Source organism: Coregonus clupeaformis, chromosome 19 (assembly GCF_020615455.1).
Source record: "Coregonus clupeaformis isolate EN_2021a chromosome 19, ASM2061545v1, whole genome shotgun sequence".
NCBI classification, from domain to species: domain Eukaryota; kingdom Metazoa; phylum Chordata; class Actinopteri; order Salmoniformes; family Salmonidae; genus Coregonus; species Coregonus clupeaformis.
This window is the reverse complement of record NC_059210.1, coordinates 56,004,308-56,030,616: the sequence shown is the minus strand read 5'-3', so window position 1 is coordinate 56,030,616 and position 26,309 is coordinate 56,004,308. Positions and strand designations below refer to the sequence as shown.

The 26,309-nt window shown below is 42.2% G+C and overlaps 3 protein-coding genes across 5 annotated transcripts in view; 1 reads left to right on the top strand and 2 right to left on the bottom strand.

The window, feature by feature from the left end:
- Positions 1 to 6,951, bottom strand: part of LOC121532305 (cat eye syndrome critical region protein 2) — a 42,360-nt gene extending 35,409 nt beyond the window's left edge. Inside the window, exon 1 of the mRNA XM_041838167.2 lies at positions 6,679 to 6,951. Coding sequence (XP_041694101.1) covers positions 6,679 to 6,798 — 120 coding nt within the window. The 5' untranslated portion in view covers positions 6,799 to 6,951. The remainder of the gene's footprint in view (positions 1 to 6,678) is intronic.
- A 3,062-nt stretch (positions 6,952 to 10,013) lies between these two features.
- LOC121532301 (mitochondrial glutamate carrier 1-like) lies at positions 10,014 to 19,560 on the top strand. 3 transcript variants are annotated; one of them, XR_005994269.2, is made up of 11 exons: positions 10,014 to 10,178; positions 11,416 to 11,732; positions 11,904 to 12,026; positions 13,233 to 13,288; positions 16,665 to 16,755; positions 16,995 to 17,110; positions 17,217 to 17,394; positions 18,102 to 18,274; positions 18,697 to 18,772; positions 18,864 to 19,306; positions 19,397 to 19,560. XR_005994269.2 is itself a non-coding variant. In XM_041838165.2 (11 exons), the coding sequence occupies exons 3-11, from the start codon at positions 11,701 to 11,703 to the stop codon at positions 19,003 to 19,005; spliced, it is 987 nt and encodes a 328-aa protein (XP_041694099.1). In that variant the 5' UTR covers positions 10,014 to 10,178; positions 10,340 to 10,549; positions 11,416 to 11,700; the 3' UTR covers positions 19,006 to 19,560. The 3 variants fall into 3 exon arrangements, 2 of the variants coding, with proteins under 2 accessions (XP_041694099.1, XP_041694098.1); XM_041838165.2 differs by adding an exon at positions 10,340 to 10,549 and having other exon boundaries at positions 18,864 to 19,560; XM_041838164.2 differs by having other exon boundaries at positions 18,864 to 19,560.
- A 281-nt stretch (positions 19,561 to 19,841) lies between these two features.
- Positions 19,842 to 26,239, bottom strand: LOC121532303 (V-type proton ATPase subunit E 1). The gene is made up of 9 exons (XM_041838166.2): positions 26,055 to 26,239; positions 24,386 to 24,451; positions 24,191 to 24,300; positions 23,734 to 23,800; positions 23,536 to 23,625; positions 23,321 to 23,389; positions 23,044 to 23,138; positions 20,720 to 20,807; positions 19,842 to 20,455 (listed from the first exon to the last, which is right to left on the bottom strand). Exons 1-9 carry the CDS (start codon positions 26,085 to 26,087, stop codon positions 20,393 to 20,395), a joined length of 681 nt encoding a protein of 226 aa, XP_041694100.1. The 5' UTR covers positions 26,088 to 26,239; the 3' UTR covers positions 19,842 to 20,392.
- Between the last annotated feature and the right edge of the window lie 70 nt (positions 26,240 to 26,309).

Here is a 26,309-nt window from a genome sequence, read left to right as displayed (position 1 = left end):
GGACGCTCGATACCAGAGGAAAGACCATTCTGTCAGGGGAATGACAGCCACTTCCTTCCTGCCCGACTCTTAAGTAACCAAACTAAATGCTCACAGATAGAGCTGCACAGAGCTAAGTGCCACCAAGACACACAGACAGAGCACAAGTACAAACAGGAAATCAGTATCTTTTACGATTTTTGGTGGTGGAGTTCAAAGAAACATTCTGGTTGCATCTTCTATATCAAAGAGTGTTATTCAACTTCTAGGAGTTTGGTGAGAAATCCCATTTTTGTTCACTGTCAATATTGAATTTCAGAGAAATAGGCTATATCAATCCTAAACATAGGTGTGTTCTCACCAGAATATTTTAGGACAAGGAAGATTTGGTTAGACTACTTATCAAGACAGTGACAATGGTGGTATGGATCCATGTCACTGTAGGCCTGCTTGGTATACCATGGTATCTCATGGTATGCAGCGATAAGCAAAATAAACCCGTTTGACAGAGTCCCCCCTCCTGCCTAAACACAGAGCCCCAGAGTGTTCACTGAGCCCCAGGAGGAATCAGAAAGAGGAACCCCTCTATCCTCAAACCTACTCTGAACTGTGGAGTCGATCCAAACAGGTCAAACATGGTTAGAACATCCTAGCTGTGTAGCCACATATCCTCAAGGCTCCACCGAGCTAGAATGAGCATTATAAGTTATATATTGCATTAGAGAAATGTCCCTAAAGGCTAAAATGCAGCCGCCAAAATATAATTAGCTCCTTAACTGAAAATCTAGTCCGGTCTGAGCAACAGTTGATTTATGCTACATACAGTTGAAGTCAGAAGTTTACATACACCTAGGTTGGAGTCATAAACTAGTTTTTCAACCACTCCACACATTTCTTGTTAACAAACTATAGTTTTGGCAAGTCGGTTAGGACATCTACTTCGTGCATGACAAGTAATTTTTCCAACAATTGTTTACAGACAGATTATTTTCACTATCACAATTCCAGTGGGTCAGAAGTTTACATACACTAAGTTGACCGTGCCTTTAAACAGCTTGGAAAATTCCAGAAAATGACGTCATGGCTTTAGAAGCTTCTGATAGACTAATTGACATAATTTGAGTCAATTGGAGGTGTACCTGTGGATGTATTTCAAGGCCTACCTTCAAACTCAGTGCCTCTGCTTGACATCATTGGAAAATCAAAAGAAATCAGCCAAGACCTCAGAAAAAAATTTGTAGACCTCCACAAGTCTGGTTCATCCTTGGGAGCAATTTCCAAACGCCTGAAGGTACCACATTCATCTGTACAAACAATAGTACGCAAGTATAAACACCATGGGACCACGCAGCTGTCATACTGCTCAGGAAGGAGACGCGTTCTGTTTCCTAGAGATGAACGTACTTTGGTGCGAAAAGTGCAAATCAATCCCAGAACAACAGCAAAGGACCTTGTGAAGATGCTAGAGGAAACATGTACAAAAGTATCTACAGTGGGGAGAACAAGTATTTGATACACTGCCGATTTCACAGGTTTTCCTACTTACAAAGCATGTAGAGGTCTGTAATTTTTATCATAGGTACACTTCAACTGTGAGACGGAATCTAAAACAAAAATCCAGAAAATCACATTGTATGATTTAAGTAATTCATTTGCATTTTATTGCATGACATAAGTATTTGATCACCTACCAACCAGTAAGTATTCCAGCACTCACAGACCTGTTAGTTTTTCTTTAAGAAGCCCTCCTGTTCTCCACTCATTACCTGTATTAACTGCACCTGTTTGAACTCGTTACCTGTATAAAAAGACACCTGTCCACACACTCAATCAAACAGACTCCAACCTCTCCACAATGGCCAAGACCAGAGAGCTGTGTAAGGACATCAGGGATAAAATTGTAGACCTGCACAAGGCTGGGATGGGCTACAGGACAATAGGCAAGCAGCTTGGTGAGAAGGCAACAACTGTTGGCGCAATTATTAGAAAATGGAGGAAGTTCAAGATGACGGTCAATCACCCTCGGTCTGGGGCTCCATGCAAGATCTCACCTCGTGGGGCATCAATGATCATGAGGAAGGTGAGGGATCAGCCCAGAACTACACAGCAGGACCTGGTCAATGACCTGAAGAGAGCTGGGACCACATTCTCAAAGAAAACCATTAGTAACACACTACGCCGTCATGGATTAAAATCCTGCAGCGCACGCAAGGTCCCCCTGCTCAAGCCAGCGCATGTTCAGGCCAATCTGAAGTTTGCCAATGACCATCTGGATGATCCAGAGGAGGAATAGGAGAAGGTCATGTGGTGTGATGAGACAAAAATAGAGCTTTTTGGTCTAAACTCCACTCGCCGTGTTTGGAGGAAGAAGAAGGATGAGTACAAACCCAAGAACACCATCCCAACTGTGAAGCATGGTGGTGGAAACATCATTCTTTGGGGATGCTTTTCTGCAAAGGGGACAGGATGACTGCACCGTATTGAGGGGAGGATGGATGGGGCCATGTATCGCGAGATCTTGGCCAACAACCTCCTTCCCTCAGTAAGAGCATTGAAGATGGGTCGTGGCTGGGTCTTCCAGCATGACAACGACCCGAAACACACAGCCAGGGCAACTAAGGAGTGGCTCTGTAAGAAGCATCTCAAGGTCCTGGAGTGGCCTAGCCAGTCTCCAGACCTGAACCCAATATAACATCTTTGGAGGGAGCTGAAAGTCCGTATTGCCCAGCGACAGCCCCGACAGCTGAAGGATCTGGAGAAGGTCTGTATGGAGGAGTGGGCCAAAATCCCTGCTGCAGTATGTGCAAACCTGGTCAAGACCTACAGGAAACGTATGATCTCTGTAATTGCAAACAAAGGTTTCTGTACCAAACATTAAGTTCTGCTTTTCTGACGTATCAAATACTTATGTCATGCAATAAAATGCAAATTAATTACTTAAAAATCATACAATGTGATTTTCTGGATTTTTGTTTTAGATTCCGTCTCTCACAGTTGAAGTGTACCTATGATAAAAATTACAGACCTCTACATGCTTTGTAAGTAGGAAAACCTGCAAAATCGGCAGTGTATCAAATACTTGTTCTCCCCACTGTATATCCACAGTAAAACCAGTCCTATATCGACATAACCTGAAAGGCCGCTCAGCAAGGAAGAAGCCACTGCTCCAAAAACGCCATAAAAAAGCCAGACTACGGCTTGCAACTGCACATGGGGACAAAGATCATACTTTTTGAAGAAATGCCCTCTGGTCTGATGAAACAAAAATAGAACTGTTTGGCCATAATGACCATCGTTATGTTTGGAGGAAAAATGGGGATGCTTGCAAGCCGAAGAACACCATCCCAACCGTGAAGCACGGGGGTGGCAGCATCATGCTGTGGGGGTGCTTTGCTGCAGGAGGGACTGGTGCACTTCACAAAATAGATGGCATCATGAGGAAGGAAAATTATGTGGATATATTGAAGCAACATCTCAAGACATCAGTCAGGAAGTTAAAGCTTGGTCGCAAATGGGTCTTCCAAATGGACAATGACCCCAAGCATACTTCCAAAGTTGTGGCAAAATGGCTTAAGGACAACAAAGTCGAGGTATTGGAGTGGCCATCACAAAGCCCTGACCTCAATCCTATAGAAAATGTGTGGGCAGAACTGAAAAAGCGTGTGCGAGCAAGGAGGCCTACAGACCTGACTCAGTTACACCAGCTCTGTCAGGAGGAATGGCCCAAAATTCACCCAACTTATTGTGGGAAGCTTGTGGAAGGCTACCCGAAACGTTTGACCCAAGTTAAACAATTTAAAGGCAATGCTACCAAATACTAATTGAGTGTATGTAAACTTCTGACCTACTGGGAATGTGATGAAAGAAATAAAAGCTGAAATAAATCATTCTCTCCTATTATTCTGACATTTCACATTCTTTAAATAAAGTGGTGATCCTAACTGACCTAAGACAGGGAATTTTTACTAGGATTAAATGTCAGGAATTGTGAAAAACTGAGTTTAAATGTATTTGGCTAAGGTGTATGTAAACTTCCGACTTCAACTGTATGTGTACACATGCTGGTGAATACAGGACGAGCTTGAGGTGATCTCCCAAAGCGCTTGGGCTTTCTGTTCTCTCTGTCCAGTGAGACACAGGCCTTCATCTCAGTTTATCATTTACTCCAGCTAGGTCATACGATCACCTCCCAGGCAAGGCCACATCAAAGACACTAGATCCTCTTAGAACTGGATTTGTGTGCTATTTACTACGCGAGCCATCTGCTTTTTTCAGCACAGCCGTTTAAGAGCACACATTAGGGCTAAGAACAAACCAATTGAGGAACAGAGCCATCCACTAAGCTCTGTTCCATTCCAGGCCAGGTAATGAAGCACATAAGATCATCCAGGGCCACAATTCACTGATTGGGTTTAGTGTGTCCCAAATAGTGAGGAAACCTTTCAGCTCAGTTCCGTTTGGGCCAGTGTATAAATAGCCTACCTGTGAGAGGGTTTCTGACTAACCTGCTTTAAAAAATAAAATGCATATTAGAGGTTCAATTAAAAAGTTGCAATCCATAATGTCCAAATGTCAGAGCCCCTAAACACAATGTAACGTGATGCAATGAATATATCGGATCGGTTGAGTGTGAGATCATGTAGTCCTAGGCTATATACTACCCTGGTCCATGCAGCAGTGAGGATGTGGCAATGACATTTGATCAGTCTAGGCCTAGATGTTTATCATCATCCATTGCGTAATTACACCAGAGAGAGCTTTATTCTTTATAGACAGGGAAACAAGAGATATTGTCCTCTAGCAATTAAGAGTAACAAAATGACAGATTTCAGCATGCAATCTTCCATAATCCCAGAAGTATGTACTGTTACATAATCCCAGAAGTATTTCTGAAATGGAGGTAGGTACATTTTCCACCACTTCAAATGATATTTACAGATGTAATCGGCTATATCAATAAACTGAAGGGCTTTAACATTAATTCAGAAATATAGCCTAGGTTCTACTTTATTATTGACTAGAGCACAATAGACGTGTGACCTTGGACAACCAAGAGTGCGCCCGATTAAGACGTCAAATCGGTGGGTTTATGGTGCGCATTTGCGCAGGACCAATTTGCTATCAAACCCTCATTATCATAGACTTCGTTACTGATATGCGTCACGGATTAAGCAATCCATCAAATAAAATGTTACTTGAAATAAACTACAGTGGATGCAGGCAAGGTAGCACATGTGATCTGTGTCTAGTGATGCGGTTAAAGATGGATAAAAATAATTCGCTCTCAGTGACTGCAGGACGCGCACCCGCGTACAACCAAACGGTGCAGATCGATCAAACCCGAGTTCAACAGAATCGAGACGTTTGCATCATATCATCACTCGCGGAAAAAACTAACACAATACCAACTTTCCTACAAACTAGAGGTGATGCTTAGCCCCCCATCCAATAGCAAAGCGATGCTTGCCTTTGTTTTTCACTCCCGAGATGGTGGGGTGTATGAGTAATGGGGGCTGTTGATGCGCGATGTTGACCTTACCCATTTTCTTCAAGTCCCATCATTCTTCGATGGTTCAAAGGATCCCCATTACACTTTGACTGCATACTAACCAGCCAAACAGTGAGCTGAGCATTAATGGAGCAGCAAACTGCAAAAACAAAACCACTCTCTTGGAATTGGGACCCGATGATAAAAGTTGCATTATGTAGCTAACAGAGGTTTAATAAATCTCAATGATTTTCTCATTGCAAAGTAACGCGCGAAATGACCGAATTCAAGCTCTAGACGCATTTCTGTTGGCTTCATAGAAAATAAGCATTTGAACGACTGCTTCATCATAGTAACGTTAAAACATCCGAGCGAATGAAACAATGCCAGAATGGCAAATGCTACCCTGACTACCCTGTCCAGATAGCATGCTAGACAATACATTTGAAACTCTCGTCATGAACTTGACTGTATTTGATAAAAACATGGCAACAGTGGATCAAAAGGGAAGCAAGAAACTGCAAGCAGTCTTCATTCACGTGCGATTTATTTTGTTATTGAGAGTAATAAAGAGAATAGCTAACGTTAATGCTCTTCTAATCAATGATAAGTTACACATAACTAGCTAACGTTAACTATTTACGGTGATATAATTAACATGTTGTTTAAACCTATAACGGTAAGTTAGCTAGGTAACACTTGGACAAAGACGTGCGCTTTACTATGGATGGCTGTAAACACGAGCGTAGATTTCACCAAATGAAAACAAACCGATCACACCACATGGTTCTGTTTCGGCTGGCAAGAACTATCAAAATACAACACACGACCATTGCCAATGGCATTGGTGTAACTAGTTAGCTGACGTTAACTGCATTGCTTGTTATAGCTACAAAGTAATAGTATGTATCTCATGAAATAAAACAATATAGTTTATTTAAACTGGGACTTAACTTGTTTTCAAACATTCTGGCTTAGCTAGTAGCTTACTAGCTAACTAGTTAGCAGCTAACTTGGCTAGCGTTAGATAAACACAGATAAGTTCTGAATAGATGAGCTAGCTAGCTAACGTGAGCTAGCTATCTAGTTTTCAACTGCCCCTACAAAACGAATTATATGAGGCAAATATAAAGGAAATTGAAATTTAGCAGTCCAAAAATAGAAAAAAATGTATCACAAAAATCTAAACGTAATTTCGAGAACTTCTTTACCTCAATTTCAAAGTCTGGTAGGTTGAATGCCGTCCTGAACAGCGAACAGAAGTGAGCTATGGCGGGGACTTCCCACCAAGACTGGATCTCTTCCACAGAAATTGTACATCCCTGGGACATTTTCGGACCTTAAATTGTATAACTTTGTTTCTCACATTAGAAATAATTTCCTCAAGGTATTGGTGTAAAATCTCCTTAATTCCTTAAAAAAAAAGACAAAAGTTGCTGTTGATGTTCCATTCAGTCAGTTGCCATTGAAACCCGGGTCGGAGAGTGCTAGCTACAATCTGTTTCAATCAGAATTTCACAAGAGCGGAACAGATGGGGTGGCGCTACCAGCTTGGCGCGAGGAGGGGTGTTCAGTTAGCTACTTACGCCGCGTATTGAAATTTATGAAAATCCTGGGTATCATAAATGCTCACTAAGCATTTATGATACCCATCTAAATATTTGTTTACATGTAATTATACTTAGATGAAAGTATATTGATACGAACATTTGATTAGCCGGTTTCTTTGTTTTGTTTACGATGAGGCCATCACCACCACCTCGACTGATAGACCAGTCCTAATTTAAAGGGAATGCTAGTGAATTCAGAATGGTCTCGCAAAAGCGCTTCTATGGTATCTACAAAAAAAATGGTGTACGCTTCCTCTGATGCGCGTCTTCAAGAGTTGAAGAAATTAATGGCAGGGGCATTTACATTGAATGAAATTTGATCACTGGGCTGTATGTTGGATGTTTCTTTTCTTTTGTCCTCCCTTTACCAGTTATGATGAGTTAGGTAATAATATCCTTATTGAACTCATATTATAGGCTAGCAATTAGCCTTTATATTTCAACTTGTAGTTTATATAAAACCACAGTTAAGTGTAGATGTATTAGCTTGAATAGTGAGGAAAAGGTTTTTAATATATTTGTTTTGTAACGGCAGTCTCCTTCAAGGGAGAGTAAGTTTAATATGTAACGCTGTGGCTCCCCCCATCGCAGGAAGGGGAAAGCGCATGAACAGGAGAGAGGTTGTGTGCAGTGATGAAGTGAATGACAACTGGCCTTCGACACTGTCATTTTCTCTCTCTGAACTTTCATTAAAGGACGGCTATCTCAATGGACTACCAAAATAACATAGCATAATTCACCATTTATGTAGGCTACACAATTCGTAAAAGCTTGACAATGGAAGGAAGAGAAACAGCAATCATGCAATTTCCGGACTACAACATTCTGTTTATCAACATTTTCCATATTGACATATTCAATAGCAAATGGAAACTGCCCTTTGATTAAACCTATCTGTATTCTATTAGGGCTGGGGTTGATTGAGAAGTCACCTCAGGGCTAGTCGGTGGACAGCTATCACAGTGCTGTTGATACTCTGATAGGCTTAGGTCCCCTGGGAGCCACTGTGCCCCTTCAGTGCTGCCATGTTGCTAGGAGACAACAGACTGCCTGTTATCCAGTGTGGCTGTGGTCGAGCTTAGGCAGCCTTACTCATTTTAGAACATGGACTTTGTTCAATGATCCAGGCTCCAGACTATTTCAGAACATTCAGTCACAACTCTCATAGAGGATCAACAACATGCAATAAATGTGCCTCATAAAGACTATCCAATACTATTTCATGCAGCCCACTAGCTTTGTCCTAACATAGGTTGACCGTTATTTTAAGATTAAAAGACCATGCATGGTTAAAATCAATGAGTCACCTCAGTGAGCATGATCTTTGTCATCACAAGTTTCTTTAGAGCAATTAGGTTAGATTAGATTAGAAGTTTAATAGTCACATGTAATGGGTTGCAGGTGTAATTACAGGGTACAGTGAAAATCTTAAGCTCCGAGCTCCAACAATGCAGGTCAAAGTGAAATAAAAACTATACAATTAATAATAATGAATATAAATAAAATATATACATAGGTGATTGTGTAAGCACTCTAGTTGCAAGGGACAATAGTGTGTAAGTACTCTATTAGGCTATTCTGAGTACTGTCTGTAAGTGTACCCTTATAGGACTTTGATTTATGAAACTAAGGCAGTAACAAAAGTATGGATGAATTATGCATCCAACCCCAGGTTGGTCAATATCATACCCACGACTTTGTCAGTGATGATTTTTTCCACTGTTCCTCCGGACACACTTGTGCAGTATTTGAGATGGAACCCACTGTCTCAGTATGGCCAAACAGATGATCTCTGGAATACGAATACCTTACATAATCACAGTCTACTCTGTGAAAGTTGTAAAATCCTCTCCATCAGGAGTTAAGGGGAGTCCGGGGTTTGAAACCTGACACCAGGCAGTCTGGGGGCCACATTTACCCACTTCAACAACTGGGGTGTGAGAGCCGCTCTCTCAATGATGCTTTCTGAAAGTCCTCCTCTCCACAAAAATACCCTCCATAATGCTTCTACTCTGTGTAAAACAACTTTTTCATTGTGGAAGAAAATAAACACAATAGGCCTAGATAATGAGGTAACAAACATAAAGATAGGCAAGAACAGGGTTTGTAATCTCTGTGTTGTTATGGCAGTGAACATTTAGTCCAGTCTGTCTCTGTCTCTGCACGTAGAATGTGCGCCTGTTTCCACCTGTTTCACAGTCGCTCTGACCTTTGTACCACTCCAAAAGATAAGAACAATTGTTCTACCAGTTTATGTTTTCTCTCTTGTAAGTTGTGCCCTTTTTACATTTTTCTTTGTACTATAACGTGACAACAGATTGTAACACAAAATGAGAAATGTTAGTCTAAAAGTGACATTTACTTTTATCTACTGCTGGGATGCAAGTATTTGCCGGTTGATGTGACTAATTTTCAATGTCAGAAGTTGTTTTTTCCATTAACATAAATCAATACTAAAAATCAATACTCATATAAATCAGATAGTTGGAGCAGAGCAGGGTGGAGCTTGTGTTGGTGGAATCACTCAGTTGTTGCGGTAATGCTATGAGTTACTGTCATTCCCTTGATTGTTTCAGTTATATATTATTCTTACAATTATTTTTCAAATGCTTGAATAGAGTTTCAACTATTAGTTTTTGTTGTTGTTTATGGTTGTTTAATTGAGTTGTAATTATCAGCGTTTCTTTCAGTTGTGGCTCATATTGTGTCTGAGGTATTATGTAACGTTTGTGCTGCTACTGAATAGGCTCATTCATACATAAAGTGCTTTTGTATTGCAGCTCAAGTTGTAGTGGATTATAATATAAATATTTTTGCACAGTCAAAATGTTATGTGAGTGAGGGGTTTCGTTTCTGTGGCATTGTTGTGTGGTGTGAGAGTTTATGTTGCGTTGCGTTAGTGCAGAGCTGTATTGCTGTGGCTGTGTCACCACGAGAGGGAGGGACTTAGGCAGGAGGACAATGCTTGTGTATGTGCAACGGCCCCTGAGCGGTGGCTGGCTCTCGCAGATCACTCTTGCTTGACTACTGTTGCTGCACACATTGTTGAAGTGAAAGGAAAGAGGACAGCTTGATCCTGCTTGTGGGATGCACTGACAGGGGTAAGTTCCCCACTGCTATCTTTCTCATGATAAAACAAAATGTTCAGACAAAAAATGAGCTATGTTGTCTGAGCTGGATGATCTGGTGCAGTTTGAAGCAGTTGGGGCTTGGGGGTTTGAAGTTGGCATGGGGTAGAGACTCTTGTCTGCGTTTTTGGCAGGGGACTAGTGTGAATGGAGCGGAGCTGAAAGAAAGTTTCACAGAGCGGCTCAGTGAAAGGCATGTGCAGAATGTGACTGACTGGGCTCTAGAAATGCAAAGACTGAGCTGTAAGAAGAGAGGGATCCAGAGGAATGGTTAGAAAGAGGAGGATGGTTGTGGTGGAAGATAAGAACTGAGGACAAATCAAGAGAATGGTGTCAAAACTAAGGTGAGAGATGGAGAAAGGTGAATAGATTTTTTTTTTCAAAGGAAGAGAGAAGCGAGGATAGAGGGAAGGTTTACAGAGGTAAAAACAGACAGAAGGGGAATGGAGGTGGGGAGATTAAGAGAGAGATTAATTAGGGAGCTGAGAAGGAAATAAGGAGAGAAAATATAAAGAATCGAAGAAAGGGGACAAGACGAGAAGAGGGTAATTTGGGAACACCTGATGCCGATTTTACGGTTTGGGTAATATTGTGCATAATAACAGACCAGCTTCTGATAATTATTGTTGGCAGAAAATAGTTTACAAACCAGTGTTACAAGTTCATATTGAATCTCTTTTTCAGTCCTTTGTAAATGGTGGATCTCAAACACAGCTAAAGGAAGCCTGTCATTTTTCAGTTTTGACCTCCTTGGTAGATCAAATAATCTTATCCCTTTTAGCAATAAGATTAGAGAGACTTAAGATGTTCTCTTTCTGTGTGGGAGTCACAGGAAATTCTGCCTCAGAATTATGAATGACCTAACTGGGTACCAGATGTGTTTGTGCTAACCTTCCACTCCTTGCTGCTCCTTGTCCTATGCCAACATGACAAGGAGTGGCATGGAGTGGCATTATGGCACAAACAGATCTGGGAACCGGCTAATGAATGCCCAAGGTGGCCTTCAATCATAAGATCTACGGTCAGAATTCTGATTTAGTGTGTGGATGTTCAATCCTCTGCAATACCCTGAACAACTATTGGCATAAATAGTTGTTCCTGCAGTTCAGAGAGTTTACAAAGAGATAAATAGGACCTCTGTATAATACTGAGGTATGGGAAAAGGTAACCTGACCCTTGTCATTGATGTGGCCTTGCTCTATTGGAACAGACAGAGACCACTGGTATTCCTGTGTGGCACAGTGGAGCAGGAAGACTGGCCAGAGAACACCGGTTAAGCTCAGGTGGTGGGTACCACATTACATCGGAGAGGAACCCTATTGGTGCCCCACTGTGGAAGAACAGACACCACATTGATACCACAGAGGTGGCAAGCTGCATTTGTGCTGCAGACAGGTGGGCCGGTAAGGGTACGGTGGTGGTGACACCTTTGGGCTGAGCTGGTGTGCCGACAGGAGGAGGAGGAGGAAGAAAACCGTCGTGGGCCTGGAGCCCAATGAGAGATAGGATGGCCGAGCAGAAAGTTAGGTAACCACCATTACAGTATATTTCTTCACCTAGAACCTCGAGAATTCAATTTAACAATAATGTGAAAGGAGGAAACATTTTGTGTTGCCCTTTGCCAACACATCTATTTACATAGTGTTTATGTCTGTGTCTTTCCATGTGTGTGTGTGTGTGTGTTTTCCTCCTCCGCAGCCTCCCTTCTAAGCTGATTAATGGAGGCGTGGCAGGGCTGGTGGGTGTGACCTGTGTGTTTCCTATTGATCTGGCCAAGACCCGCCTACAGAACCAGCAAGGTGCCCGAGTCTACACCGGAATGTGAGTACTACCTTGTTTTCCACTAGCCCAAAAGTCCATTTTGGCTATATATCGTAAAAATTAATTAAAACAACAATATGCTTTTTTTTAAATTTAAGGTTAGGGTTAAGGTTAGGTTGAAGAGAAATTGTATAAAAAGTACAGTTTATTGAATTGGATGAAAGAGAGAATAGTTCTGTTTTGACTCATGCACACAGTAATTGTTTTCAAGTAATCAGACTAAGCTGTCCATGAGGGCAGATTGGGTCAAATGTTTTTTTGTACATTTGCATTCAAAACAAGTGTTTGGTGCTGTTTTGGTGAGCGCTACATTTACAGAGTGGCTTCCACAGTAAATCAGACAGGGAAAATACTTCATTCTTGGCTCTATATTACTAGTTCCTGACATGCTTGGCTCTACTGGTTGTCTAGTACAGACAACTGTCTATCTCTATACATCTGTTCACACTATGGCATCACAGGGTTGAGTGGGCATTGCGCCTATATTTACGTTGGTGGAGACAGAATGTTGTCCGAGTGAGTTACTGGTTGGCACAGGAGTGATCCTTTGGCATCCTGACTACTCCTGGTCTTTTAATTAAGTAACAATCTAGTAGCTGCTAATTAAGTTGATCAAATCAATGGAAAATCAAACTGTGAACCAAATGTGAACCAATTAAAGTTAGAATCCTTAGTTGATATATCCATTTTTGGACTTATAAATTAATGATGTATACCTATTGATTCTTGAAGAATATAACTTATAAATGCCTCATGAGCTTAGTTCAACTGTTATACCCCAAAATATAAACTTGTTTTACTCTGTTTGTAAACAATGTAAACAGTATCATTGATGGTCAGTCCTTGCATCCATAGCTCTGTCTATTAATTTAAGAGTGGTTACATTTCTCCAGGCCCATCCCTCTTATTGTTTCAATTAAAGATTCTAGCTTTAAAGGAAAGTGTCCATCAATTATGTTTGTGGTGTGTAGCTGTGTAGTGTGATGCTGAACAACCAACATTCTGTGATGTAGGGTTTTGTTAAGATTGACAAGACACTGTATTGTAAGGAAAAGCAAATGAATAAATAGTATTCATTGTTTATGCATGGTCAATAAGCATCAGTTATAAATGTTATAAGATAAATCATGAATTTCATAGATTAAATTCTTCAGAAAGTTCACCCAAACTGATTTTTACCTGAATACTTCTCCTTTTGATGTGAAGGCTGGACTGTTTGACGAAGACAGTAAAGATGGAAGGCTACTTTGGGATGTATCGAGGTATTATTTCCCTGGATTAATGTAATGTACAATTCTGTGTTATGAGTGTAGCTGACACTGCCTAAATTGAAATAACTGCTGTAAACCTTGTATTATATCCTTTTAAAGTATTGAGCACCTACAGTGGCTGGCGAAATTATTCACCCCCCTTGGCATTTTTCCTATTTTGTTGCCTTACAACCTGGAATTAAAATGGATTTTTTTGGGGTTTGTATCATTTGATTTACACAACATGCCTACCACTTTGAAGATATGTTTTATTGTGAAACTAACAAGAAATAAGAAAAAAAAAAAAAGAACTTGAGCGTGCATAACTATTCACCCCCCCAAAGTCAATACTTTGTAGGGCCACCTTTTGCAGCAATTACAGCTGCAAGTCTCTTGGGGTATGTTTTTCAAGGCAAAATGGCTCCAGCTCCTTCAAGTTGGATGGGTTCCGCTGGTGTACAGCAATCTTTAAGTCATACCACAGATTCTCAATTGGATTGAGGTCTGGGCTTTGACTAGGCCATTCCAAGACATTTATGTTTCCCCTTAAATCACTCAAGTGTTGCTTTAGCAGTATGCTTAGGGTCATTGTCCTGCTGGAAGGTGAACCTCCGTCCCAGTCTCAAATCTCTGGAAGACTGAAACAGGTTTCCCTCAAGAATTTCCCTGTATTTAGCGCCATTCATCATTCCTTCAATTCTGACCAGTTTCCCAGTCACTGCCGATGAAAAACATCCCCACAGCATGATGCTGCCACCACCATGGTTCACTGCGGGGATGGTTTCTTGGGGTGATGAGAGGTGTTGGGTTTGCGCCAGACATAGCGTTTTCCTTGATGGCCAAAAAGCTCAATTTGAGTCTCATCTGACCAGATTACCTTCTTCCATATGTTTGGAGAGTCTCCCACATGCCTTTTGGCGAACACCAAACGTGTTTGCTTATTTTTTTCTATAAGCAATGTCTTTTTTCTGGCGACTATTCTGTAAAGCCCAGCTCTGTGGAGTGTACAGCTTAAAGTGGTCCTATGGACAGATACTCCAATCTCCGATGTGGAGCTTTGCAGCTCCTTCAGGGTTATCTTTGGTCTCTTTGTTGCCTCTCTGATTAATGCCCTCCTTGCCTGGTCCGTGAGTTTTGGTGGGCGGCCCTCTCTTGGCAGGTTTGTTGTGGTGCCATATTCTTTCCATTTAGTGCTATGTGGGATGTTAAAAGTTTTGGATATTTTTTTATAACCCAACCCTGATCTGTACTTCTCCACAACTTTGTCCCCGACCTGTTTGGAGAGCTCCTTCAGAACAGGTGTACAGTTGAAGTCGGAAGTTTACATACACCTTAGCCAAATACATTTAAACTCAGTTTTTCACAATTCCTGACATGTATTCCTAGTAAAACTTCCCTGTCTTAGGTCAGTTAGGATCACCACTTTATTTTAAGAATGTGAAATGTCAGAAAAATAGTAGAGAGAATGATTTATTTCAGCTTTTATTTCTTTCATGACATTCCCAGTGGGTCAGAAGTTTACATACACTCAATTAGTATTTGGTAGCATTGCCTTTAAATTGTTTAACTTGGGTCAAACGTTTCGGGTAGCCTTCCACAAGCTTCCCACAATAAGTTCGGTGAATTTTGGCACATTCCTCCTGACAGAGCTGGTGTAACTGAGTCAGGTCTGTAGGCCTCCTTGCTCACACACACTTTTTCAGTTGTGCCCACACATTTTCTATACGATTGAGGTCAGGGCTTTGTGATGGGCACTCCAATACCTTGACTTTGTTGTCCTTAAGCCATTTTGCCACAACTTTGGAAGTATGCTTGGGGTCATTGTTCATTTGGAAGACCCATTTGCGACCAAGCTTTAACTTCCTGACTGATGTCTTGAGATGTTGCTTCAATATATCCACATCATTTTCCTTCCTCATGATGGCATCTATTTTGTGAAGTGCACCAGGCCCTCCTGCAGCAAAGCACCCCCACAGCATGATGCTGCCACCCCCGTGCTTCACGGTTGGGATGGTGTTCTTCGGCTTGCAAGCCTTCCCCTTTTTCCTCCAAACATAACAATGGTCATTATGGCCAAACAGTTCTATTTTTGTTTCATCAGACCAGAGGACATTTCTCCAAAAAGTATGATCTTTGTCCCCATGTGCAGTTGCAAACCGTAGTCTGGCTTTTTTATGGCGATTTTGGAGCAGTGGCTTCTTCCTTGCTGAGCAGCCTTTCAGGTTATGTCGATATAGGACTGGTTTTACTGTGGATATAGATACTTTTGTACCTGTTTCCTCCAGCATCTTCACAAGGTCCTTGGCTGTTGTTCTGGAATTGAGTTGCACTTTTCGCACCAAAGTACGTTCATCTCTAGGAGACAGAACGCGTCTCCTTCCTGAGCGGAATGACGTCTGCGTGGTCCCATGGTGTTTATACTTGCGTACTATTGTTTGTACAGATGAATGTGGTACCTTCAAGCATTTGGAAATTGCTCCCAAGGATGAACCAGACTTGTGGAGGTCTACAATTTTTTTCCTGAGGTCTTGGCTGATTTCTTTTGATTTTCCCATGATGTCAAGCAAAGAGGAACTGAGTTCGAAGGTAGGCCTTGAAATACATCCACAGGTACACCTCCAATTGACTCAAATTATGTCAATTAGCCTATCAGAAGCTTCTAAAGCCATGACGTCATTTTCTGGAATTTTCCAAGCTGTTTAAAGGCACAGTCAACTTAGTGTATGTAAACTTCTGACCCACTGGTATTGTGATACAGTGAATTATAAGTGGAATAATCTGTCTGTAAACAATTGTTGGAAAAATGACTTGTGTCAAGCACAAAGTAGATGTCCTAACCGACCTGCCAAAACTATAGTTTGTTAACAAGAAATTAGTGGAGTGGTTGAAAAACGAGTTTTAATGACTCCAACCTAAGTGTATGTAAACTTCCGACTTCAACTGTATATATACTGAGATCATGTGACACTTAGATTGCACACAGGTGGACTTTCTTTAACTAATTATGAGACTTCTGAAGGTAATTGGTTGCACCAGATCTTATTTAGGGGCTTCATAGCAAAGGCGGTGAATACGTCTGCATGCACCACTTTTCCATTATTTCTTTTGGAGAATGTTTTGAAATAAGTACTTTTTTTCATTTCACTTCACGAATTTGGATTATTTTGTGTATGTTCATTACATGAAATCCAAATAAAAATCAATTTAAATTACAGGTTGTAATGCAACAAAATAGGAAAAATGCCAAGGGGGATGAATACTTTCGCAAGGCACTGTATAGTTAGTAACTAGCCTAGAGCTAATCATATGAAAGTACAGGGGAAGGTTTTGTGTATGACGTTAACTGTAGTTTATGTGTTGTTATAATCCATTACTATTTTCAATGCAGGTGCAGCAGTGAATCTCACTCTTGTCACACCAGAGAAAGCCATTAAACTGGCAGCAAATGATATCTTCAGACAGAAGCTCTCCAAGGACGGGTAATTCACTTTTTGTCCTAGCACAACACTTACACTTTTAACTATTCAACTGAAACACAAACCTACATACCTTAGAGTACCTATTTATCCATCAGGTTAACATAACATGAGTGTAATAGTCAGACGAACTAAGGTGCTTTTGTCTCCTTTTAATCAGTGGTGGTGCCATTATTATTATTATTATTATTATTGCTATGTGTCTGTTTATTAGCCTGTTAACCCTGTCATTTGGCCCACAGGAAGTTGCCCCTGTGGGGGGAGATACTGGCAGGATGTGGGGCGGGGACCTGCCAGGTGATAGTGACCACACCCATGGAGATGCTCAAGATCCAGTTGCAGGACGCAGGAAGGTTGGGTGAGTTCTGTGAACCGTTTGTCCTTAGGCCAACCACAGCTCAGACTCTGCTGCTGAAGTTTTTTGGCACTGATGTGGTGTGTGTGTGTGTGTGTGTGTGTGACAGCTGCCATAAATAGAGTGGTCCAAGCACGCACTGCAGCGCCTGGTCCAGCTCCTTGTCCACTTCCTCCAGCCCAGCCTGCCCCTCTACCTCGGACCACTGCCGTCCGTATCACCCTGGAGCTACTGAAGACACACGGCCTGCCTGGCCTCTACCGGGGAGCAGGAGCCACACTGATGAGGTCAGACACTCTCTGTCTCTCTCTCTGCCTCTGACAAATCCCCATAGGCAAATAGCATACAAAGTCAAACGCTAAATGAATGAATGATATTAGACAAACTGTACGTGTCAAACAAACACACACACTCAATCACTCACTCACTCCCTGTGGTACAAGCACACCACAGGAGGTTGGTGGCACCTTAATCGGGGAGGATGTGTTCGTGGTAATGGCTGGAGCGGAATAAGTAGAACGGTATCAAATACTGTACATCAAACACCAGATGTTCCATTGGCACAGTTCTGTACATTAATATGACCCGTCCTCCCCTCAGCAGCCTCCTGTGAAGCACACACACACGTGCACACACGTTTCTCTTGTTCAGTTCTGAGTGACGTAATCCTGAACTGACTGAACCTGCTACTCACTGTCAGGCCTGATTTGTCTCATTACTGGTGATTAGTTTGTGGCAAATAAGTTCAGATTTACTTCTAGTGAAGGCTGCCTGATTTACGTACACCACATATTGCATCATTCAACATTTTGTCTTTCTGTTAATAAGTTTGTCTTTCACATAATATGTACAGTGCTTACTGTATGTGTGGTCTGGCACCCTGGCTAATCAAGGCCAACATAAATCAATAGGTTACTGCAGTTATTGTATGTCTGGCAGGCTGAATCTAGGTGTGGACCGACTGAGACATGCCTCCGTTCTTTTCGTTTTCCAGGGATGTCCCTTTCTCCATGATCTACTTCCCGCTGTTCGCCAACCTGAACGCGCTGGGCCGGGAAGGGCCGGGTAGCCATGGAGACTTGCAGGAGCGGGCCCCCTTCCTGCAGTCCTTCACGGCAGGCTGCACAGCCGGGTCACTGGCAGCTGTAGCTGTCACACCACTGGACGGTGAGAGAGACAGAGGCAGGGAAGGAGAGATAAACCATTGTTTTCTCAGTGTCATTCAGTAACACAAGATATTCAGTAGCAGTGCATGTCATTCAGTAACACAAGATATTCAGTAGCAGTGCATGTCATTCAGCCCTACACTTTAATGTCCACAATAAGACCATCTAATCCATCTGTAGATGTCACACAGGGACAGTTTGTAAGGGCTGATTCCTGTGTTGGGTTGGGATTGCAGAGGCTATTGAATTTGATTAGCGGATTACAATTAAATTATACCGTGAGACCCCAAGTGCAATGGTATGAACTACATTATTATCAATAACTCAGCAATCCCAGAGCACAACGATACCCTCATTGTCTGTACTTTGTTAAGGGCAGTTGAGTTTACATTGGTTTCAGTGTGTGTGTGTGTTTGTTGGCAGTCATAAAGACTCGTATACAGACCTTGCAGAAGGGGGAGGGGGAGGACACATACCGAGGCATTGTTGACTGCACACGGTAAGGCTTGCACTGTAAAACCCACATGGTTGTTTCTCCAATATGTATGTGTTAACCTTTGGCTGACAGCAGATTTCTCACACTTCCATAGGAGGATCTGGAGTAAAGAGGGCCCAGCAACATTTCTCAAGGGGGCGACGTGTCGCGCACTGGTCATCGCCCCCCTCTTTGGCATCGCACAGGGGGTCTACTTCCTGGGCATAGGAGAGCAGTTGCTAGGGCTACTGGGATAGCAGCAGCATGTGGCAGTGTCCTTTACAGTACAGAACATACTGCTTCATTTAGCAGTGAAAGTGAATGGAGGGAGAGAGGAGAATGTATAAGCAGTGAGTACATGGAGTGAGAGACAGAGGTCACAATCAGCTAACCAAAGGATGAAAAAGGAAGCGCAAGATGGGGAGGTTAGCTGCTAACATGGGAAACATTACACACTAATTATGTTTGTCTACATTTCTAAAGCAGGTTTCTATAGGTTAAGCAGGGACTTAACCTCCACATTGGCTTTCCACCCCCCAGTGAGTTGCTTTCCCATCCGTGAGTTGTAATCTTGGACTCCTCCTGTTAATGCTTTAATCCTAGTCTCTGTACTGTAACCCACTGAACAGCCAAGCTCCTCTCCTACAGGTTAGACTGCTGGGCCTGCACAGAGGTCTTACCTTCATGTTCTCCACAACTCTGAGGCTCAGAAGCAAACCTCTTCAGAGAGCTAGCTGTATTACTGTTACCTTAACCTTTTTAATGCATCGTTGAATTACATGTCATGCGCACAATAAAAATAATGCAAATAATGCCTTATCTTTGCTGATGAAGTCTCTTGTCCTAAACATCTAGCGTTTATCTTACACATTTTGGAATTCAGCAGAAGTTTCTGTTTGATGTACAATTTAGTGAAGCCCATGATGAGATCCATTTTTTAAAAGTACCAGGTTTTTGCCCACTCTCTATGGAATAAGTCCACTAGGTGGCAATGAAAGCATTGTTTTTTTACATTTTGAGGTCGGAATAACCATTTTATTCTTCATTAGAGAACATAATCTGAAATAAATGATCAATCTGTTTACAAACTGAATAAAGAGTGTGAATATTCATGTTTCTGTGTTGCATATGTATTGTTAATCACATGGGTAAGTAACAATAAAAGACATCCATTCGCCAATCCAATATATTCCCATTCAACACAAAATACACAAACATAAACATCAAAAGGAATACAGCGGTAGCCACCGTCAGGTGTTTGGATACCTTACAGTAAACAAGCAATACCTTAATTATTCCTCAAGGGAAAGTAAAGGGACAATCAGACAACCCTTAGTGATGGGAGGGGAGCAGTGGTAAACTGAGGCAGTAGTATAAAACACTTGGGAAAGCCACCTACCCTTAACACCAGTCAACACACATTCTCCCTCACATCGTGTCTCATAAAACTGTTTCTTACTTTGGAAGATCATAGAGATAAGTGCTTAAAGTTGGGAAGATCATAGAGAGGCATTTTTAACCAGCACAGAGACAGGGTGTTCTTAGGCTCTGCTCAACTTTCCACATATCCAATCCAAATAAGAGGCTTGTTTGCAGTAACACATCCAATGATCCCTTAACCTTTGTCTCCATCAGCATCATCTTTTAGTCCAAAAACTTACGGTTCGGGTTGGCACCGAACAGAGCCGTTCTGACCTCAGGCATCATCTGTCAGAGAGGAAACAGAGACGACAGAGTGAATACCTCAGCTCTCCAGGTACTACTCAGGATACAGAGTAGTCATCAACAGAGCTCACAAAGGATATTAAGGTAGATAAGATCAGATGGATTATAAATGTACCGCATCACTTCATTTCAAATCAACCTCATCCTGTTGGAGTTGTATATGTGACATACTTGGGTTAGTGTTTGGGGTATTTCTATTGGTGATTCCTAACCTCGCCTCCTCTGCCTAATATGTCAATACTGTACCTGCTGGGCCATGAGGTCTAGCCTGCTCTCCAGGGTGTTGGCTACCTTGATCTTCCCATTAGCGTTGTACATCTCAATACCTCCAGAGCTGTGGACACCAGAAACATATAGGTCACAGTCACTCGCTGAAGGACCACTATAGCTTGCTTATGTCCTCTTTACTCAATCAATCACACGGATAGACTTCACTTGCACAGTGTGATAAAGTTAACGTTCAAGCACATTAGATGTAATCCCATTTTAACATTAAAGTAGTTGTAATCTCCCCCATTCCTTTGCATTGCTAATGTGCCGAATACAAATACATGCACTCTATTTTAGGGAAAGGGGATACCTAGTCAGTTTTTGTTATTTCACCTTTATTTAACCAGGTAAGCCAGTTGAGAACAAGTTCCCATTTACAACTGTGACCTGGCCAATATAAAGCAAAGCAGTGTGATAAAAACAACACAGAGTTACATATGAAATAAACTAAACGTACAGTCAATAACACAATAGAAAATCTATATACAGTGTGTGCAAATGTAGTAAGTTATGGAGGTAAGGCAATAAATAGGCCATAGTGCAAAATAATTACAATTTAGTATTAACACTGGAGTGATAGCTGTGCAGAAGATTATGTGCAAATAGAGATGCTGGGGTGCAAATGAGCAAAATAAATAATGTAAATAACAATATGGGGATGAGGTAGTTGGGAGGGCTAATTACAGATGGGCTGTGTACAGGTGCAGTGATCGGTAAGCTGCTCTGACAACTGATGCTTAAAGTTAGTGAGGGAGATAAGTGTCTCCAGCTTCACAGATTTATGCAGTTCGTTCCAGTCATTGGCAGCAGAGAACTGGAAGAAATGGCGGCCAAAGGAGGTTTTGGCTTTGGGGATGACCAGTGAGATATACCTAATGGAGCGCAGACTAGGGGTGGGTGTTGCTATGGTGACCAATTTGCCTAGCAGTGATTTATAGATGACCTGGGGCCAGTGGGTTTGGCGACTAATATGTAGTGAGGGCCAGCCAACAAGAGCGTACAGGTCACAATGGTGGGTAGTATATGGGGCTTTGGTGACAAAACGGATGGCACTGTGATAGACTACATCCAATTTGCTGAGTAGAGTGTTGGAGACTATTTTGTAAATGACATCGCCGAAGTCAAGGATCGGTAGAATAGTCCGTTTTACGAGGGCATGTTTGGCAGCATGAGTGAAGGAGGCTTTGTTGCAAAATAGGAAGCCTATTCTAGATTTAACTTTGGATTGGAGATGCTCAATGTGAGTCTAGAAGGAGAGTTTACGGTCTAACCAGACACCTAGCTATTTGTAGTTGCGGTGGGATTTGAAATGGTCGGTGAACTGTTTGTTAACTTGGCTTTCAAATACTTTCGAAAGGCAGGGCAGGATGGATATAGGTCTGTAACAGTTTGGATCTAGAGTGTCACCCCCTTTGAAGAGGGGGATGACCGCGGCAGCTTTCCAATCTCTGGGGATCTCAGACGATATGAAAGAGAGGTTGAACAGGCTGGTAATAGGGGTTGCGACAATTTCGGCGGCAAATTTTCAAAAGAAAGGGTCCAGATTGTCTAGCCCAGCTGATTTGTAGGGGTCCAGATTTTGCAGCTCTTTCAGAACATCAGCTATATGAATTTGGGTGAAGGAGAAGCGGGGGGGGCATGGGTAAGTTGCAGCGGAGGGTGCAGAGCTGGTGGCCGGGATAGTGGTAGCCAGGTGGAAAGCATGGCCAGCCGTAGCAAAATGCTTGTTGAAATGTTTTATTATCGTAGATTTATCGGTAGTGACAGTGTTTCCTAGCATCAGTGCAGTGGGCAGCTGAGAGGAGGTGCTCTTATTCTCCATGGACTTTACAGTGTCCCAATACTTTTTGGAGTTAGTGCTACAGGACGCGAATTTCTGTTTGAAAAAGTTAGCCTTTGCTTTCCTAACTGATTGTGTACATTGGTTCCTGACTTCTCTGAAAAGTTGCATATCGCAGTGGCAATAACAATGCATTCAACTGAAATGTGTCTTCCTCATTTAACCCAACACCTCTGAAACAAGAGGTGCAGGGGGCTGCCTTAATCAACATCCATGTCATCTGCGCCTGGGGAGCAGTTGTTGTTGAGGGTTAACTGCCTTGCTCAAGGGCAGATTTTCCACCTTGCCACTCGGGGATTCGAACCAGCGATCTTTTGGTTACTGGCCCAATGCTCTTAACTGCTAGGCTACCTGCCGCCCCTTTTAGCGTCCTGTTTGTTGGGTTGTTATTGTACCTCTTAGTCATTGATGTGCTCTTGGTTTAGTCACAATTAATGTGAAATGAAAAGGAATCTCTTACATGTCTGGTGAAAGGTGCCGGTCTTTGTCAATGCCGACCTCAATGTTGCTCTTCACAGCATCTTTATAGATGGGGATGTTTTTCTGTACAGCAGCCTGTACGGTGAAAACACAACAAAATTGTGAATGAATTATCAAAATCCACATTTTCTCAAACACAAGTAGGCCTATACAAGTCATAATACAAGCTGAAATCAGTCATGACGCACAGACAATGTGAACAGAAGTCAAAAAATAGAAGTGACTCAACAAGGTATCCCTACCAACATAACACTGACCTGCACCATGGCAATGTCCTGCTGCCGGCAGCGAATTTTCACTTTGGGTTCCAGCAGTTGGTAGAATCCCTAAAATTGAAGCGCGGACATAATTAGACCACATCTAGTAGCCATGGTTTGTTGCATGACAGTGAGTATAAGCGGCACGGCAAACTTCTGTCAGACTACAACAGAGCTCATGAGTCGGATTACTCCTGAAAGCACAGGAAAACTACCTGCAGAACTAGCCCCTCCAACAAGGCAGGGTACCTCGCTGGGTCCTTAGCAATGTTGGCCAGCCTCTGACGAGCCTCAGTTAGCAGATCCTGACATACAGAAAGAAAAAGAGTCAGATAGCAACAATATATCTAAAAAGTTGTTGACAGCCAAAACATTTCATGTGGTCAGATTATTGGAGGAAAGCCACCACTAACCGAGATCATGTCATCACGAGCCTTCAGCACCTTCAGTCTAGCCTGGTTCATCAGGTGGGACATCTGACTGTGTGGAGAAGCCAAATATTAAGTGGCAGGCTGGCAGTCAAGCACTCTTATCAATGGGAGGCCCAACACATGGTTTGGACAGGACAACATGGAGAGAACAAATTATGGTGCAAAAGGGAAGAATAGTGATGTCACTGTCATTTTGTAGCTAGCATACTAGCTGTTCCTGTAGACTTCCAGTCATAGCGCTAACAACTTCAAACTGCACGCAGAGACAATTAGTTCATCTGACTCTGGGTAAGAAGAAGTAGTAATTGTCAAAATGTCGCACTATCCGTTTAAATTGGGATCTGCCTCCAGAAAAGTTCACATCATTATGAAGAGTATTTCCTATTCAGCTGAGAAGAATTCACTCCAACTGCTGGGCTAAAGGGGAAGAAAAACTAACATTTTCTTCTGCTGGTCGATCTGCTTTTCTTTTTTCTCATAGTACTCCATGATCTTCAGCCTTTGGGTCTGCACCAGACGGCCCTTCTCAATGTTGAACTCCTCTTCTGCCTGTAGGAGCAGAAACACATTTGTTAATATTTTGTACAGTACCTTTACCAAACTTGCCAGCTAGATGGGAGAGAGAGTGTATTACCTTTGCATCAATTTCTTCTGCTTTCTCATTGGCCTCCTGTTCAATGAAGGCCATCATATGTTTGATCTGTCCAAGGAGAAACAGGGGATGAAGTAGTAATGTTTAGCTTACATCATAACTCATACCATTATATAAAATAACCCCTTATCACTAACATGTGGAATGTGGCAGTGGCACCCTGCGGTGTTTGTGTGTAGAACTAATTTTCTCATGAACAAGTGAGGAATCCACTGTCACTGGTCACAAAGGCAAACTTTTTAACTAGCTAGGCTTAGTATGCCATCTTTCAGATAATGCACACTAAAACATTAGGCAGGGGGACATTATTGACTCCCAAAGTGCCTTTTCAACACAAAAACCCAGAGGCACAATATAGCCAGGCAGAGCAAATGACTGGCACGGCAAATCAAGCTTCTCATGGATTGGAGTGGCTTGACATGCATAGAAAGCTAACCAGCTAATTAATTGGTGCTAACTATCTAAATTAAAGTAGGCCTAACTGTCCAGTGAAAATCTCACTTTTAAAAGTTAATATTCTGTTAACTCATACCCAAATAATGTTTTTGACTCACCCTATACTTGTATGTGGCCAAAGCATGACTTGGAGAAAAAAACACACTTTAAAAACCTGTCCTCAAACTTGTATCTCAAACAAATGGTTTAAAAAATGCTTGTTATTTCCTCAGAGGATGATGTCATCCTGAGGAGGATGAGCTGCCAATCAGCAGTCTACAAATGACAATTTTTTATGGCAGCTATACGCCCATGTAACCGGTGTGAAATGGCTAGCTAATTAGCGGTGCGCGCTAGCAGCATTTCAATCGGTGACATCACTCGCTCTGAGACCTTGAAGTAGTTGTTTCCCTTGCTCTGCAAGGGCCACGGCTTTTGTGGAGCGACGGGTAACGGCGCTTCGTATGGGTCCCTGGTTCAAGCCCAGGTAGGGGCGAGGAGAGGGACGGAAGCAACACTGTTACATTGGTGCCGTGACCCGGATCACTGGTTGCTGCGGAAAAGGAGGAGGTCAAAGGGGGTGAATGTAACCGGTGTGAAATGGCTAGCTAGTTAGCGGTGCGTGCTAGTAGCGGTTCAATTGGTGACGTCACTCGCTCTGAGACCTTGAAGTAGTAGTTTCCCTTGCTCTGCAAGGGCCACGGCTTTTGTGGAGCGAAAGGTAACGGTGCTTCGAGTGTGACTTGTCGATGTGTGCAGAGGGTCCCTGGTTCAAGCCCAGGTAGGGGCGAGGAGAGGGACAGAAGCAACACTGTTACACCCACACCATTCTGTTGTTGGGGTGTGCCCACACCATACCAACACAGAAAAGCTGCTTTTTAACATACTAAATAAAATAAAAAGTGGAAGGAAAACTATTTCACTCATATTGTAATTAATTATAGGTCATATTTCATAGAAATCTGGAAACACTGGACAGTTACTTTAATTTTGAATCCCAAGGGGAAGTGCCATGACGCATCAATTAACTCGTTTGACATTTGGTGAGAGCTGACAAATATATAGCTACTGTATATCTCACAAAGCAGACATGATAGTATAGCTAACTAAAAAGAAAGTACACAGATGACCCTTTCTACTTTATAATAGTTTGTGTTAGCAAAACTTAGCTAGCTATAAACGCTAACTAGCTTGTTAGCTAGCGACATAATGTTACCTGTTTCTGTACGTCGGCATCGCTGAGCGCCATGGCAGGTTCTTCAGTTGTTGTTTTTTGCTTACTAATAAATGTAGGTAGAAAATAACTGGATAATAATACTCAGCTGGTTGGACTAGATCGTTTTTTTCTGTAGCTCATGCACGACATAAAACATGGGACTAATGACAAGCAACAAACTGGCACGGAAAGTCAGCTGACTGGATGACAGAACTGCGCGTTCACAATGGTCAGTTTATGAAGTGCCGCGCATAT

Excerpts from the sequence above, each read along its gene's own strand:
- LOC121532303 (XM_041838166.2), bottom strand. The coding sequence starts at position 26,087 with ATGGCGCTCAGCGATGCCGACGTACAGAAACAG. Across the intron at positions 24,301-24,385 it reads CAGAAGAAATTGATGCAAAG|GCAGAAGAGGAGTTCAACAT; the intron begins GTAATACACTCT and ends CTGCTCCTACAG. Across the intron at positions 23,390-23,535 it reads TGGAGGGGCTAGTTCTGCAG|GGATTCTACCAACTGCTGGA; the intron begins GTAGTTTTCCTG and ends CTTCAATTTTAG.
- LOC121532301 (XM_041838164.2), top strand. The coding sequence starts at position 11,701 with ATGAGAGATAGGATGGCCGAGCAGAAAGTTAG. Across the intron at positions 12,027-13,232 it reads GCCCGAGTCTACACCGGAAT|GCTGGACTGTTTGACGAAGA; the intron begins GTGAGTACTACC and ends TTTGATGTGAAG. Across the intron at positions 17,111-17,216 it reads GCAGGACGCAGGAAGGTTGG|CTGCCATAAATAGAGTGGTC; the intron begins GTGAGTTCTGTG and ends TGTGTGTGACAG.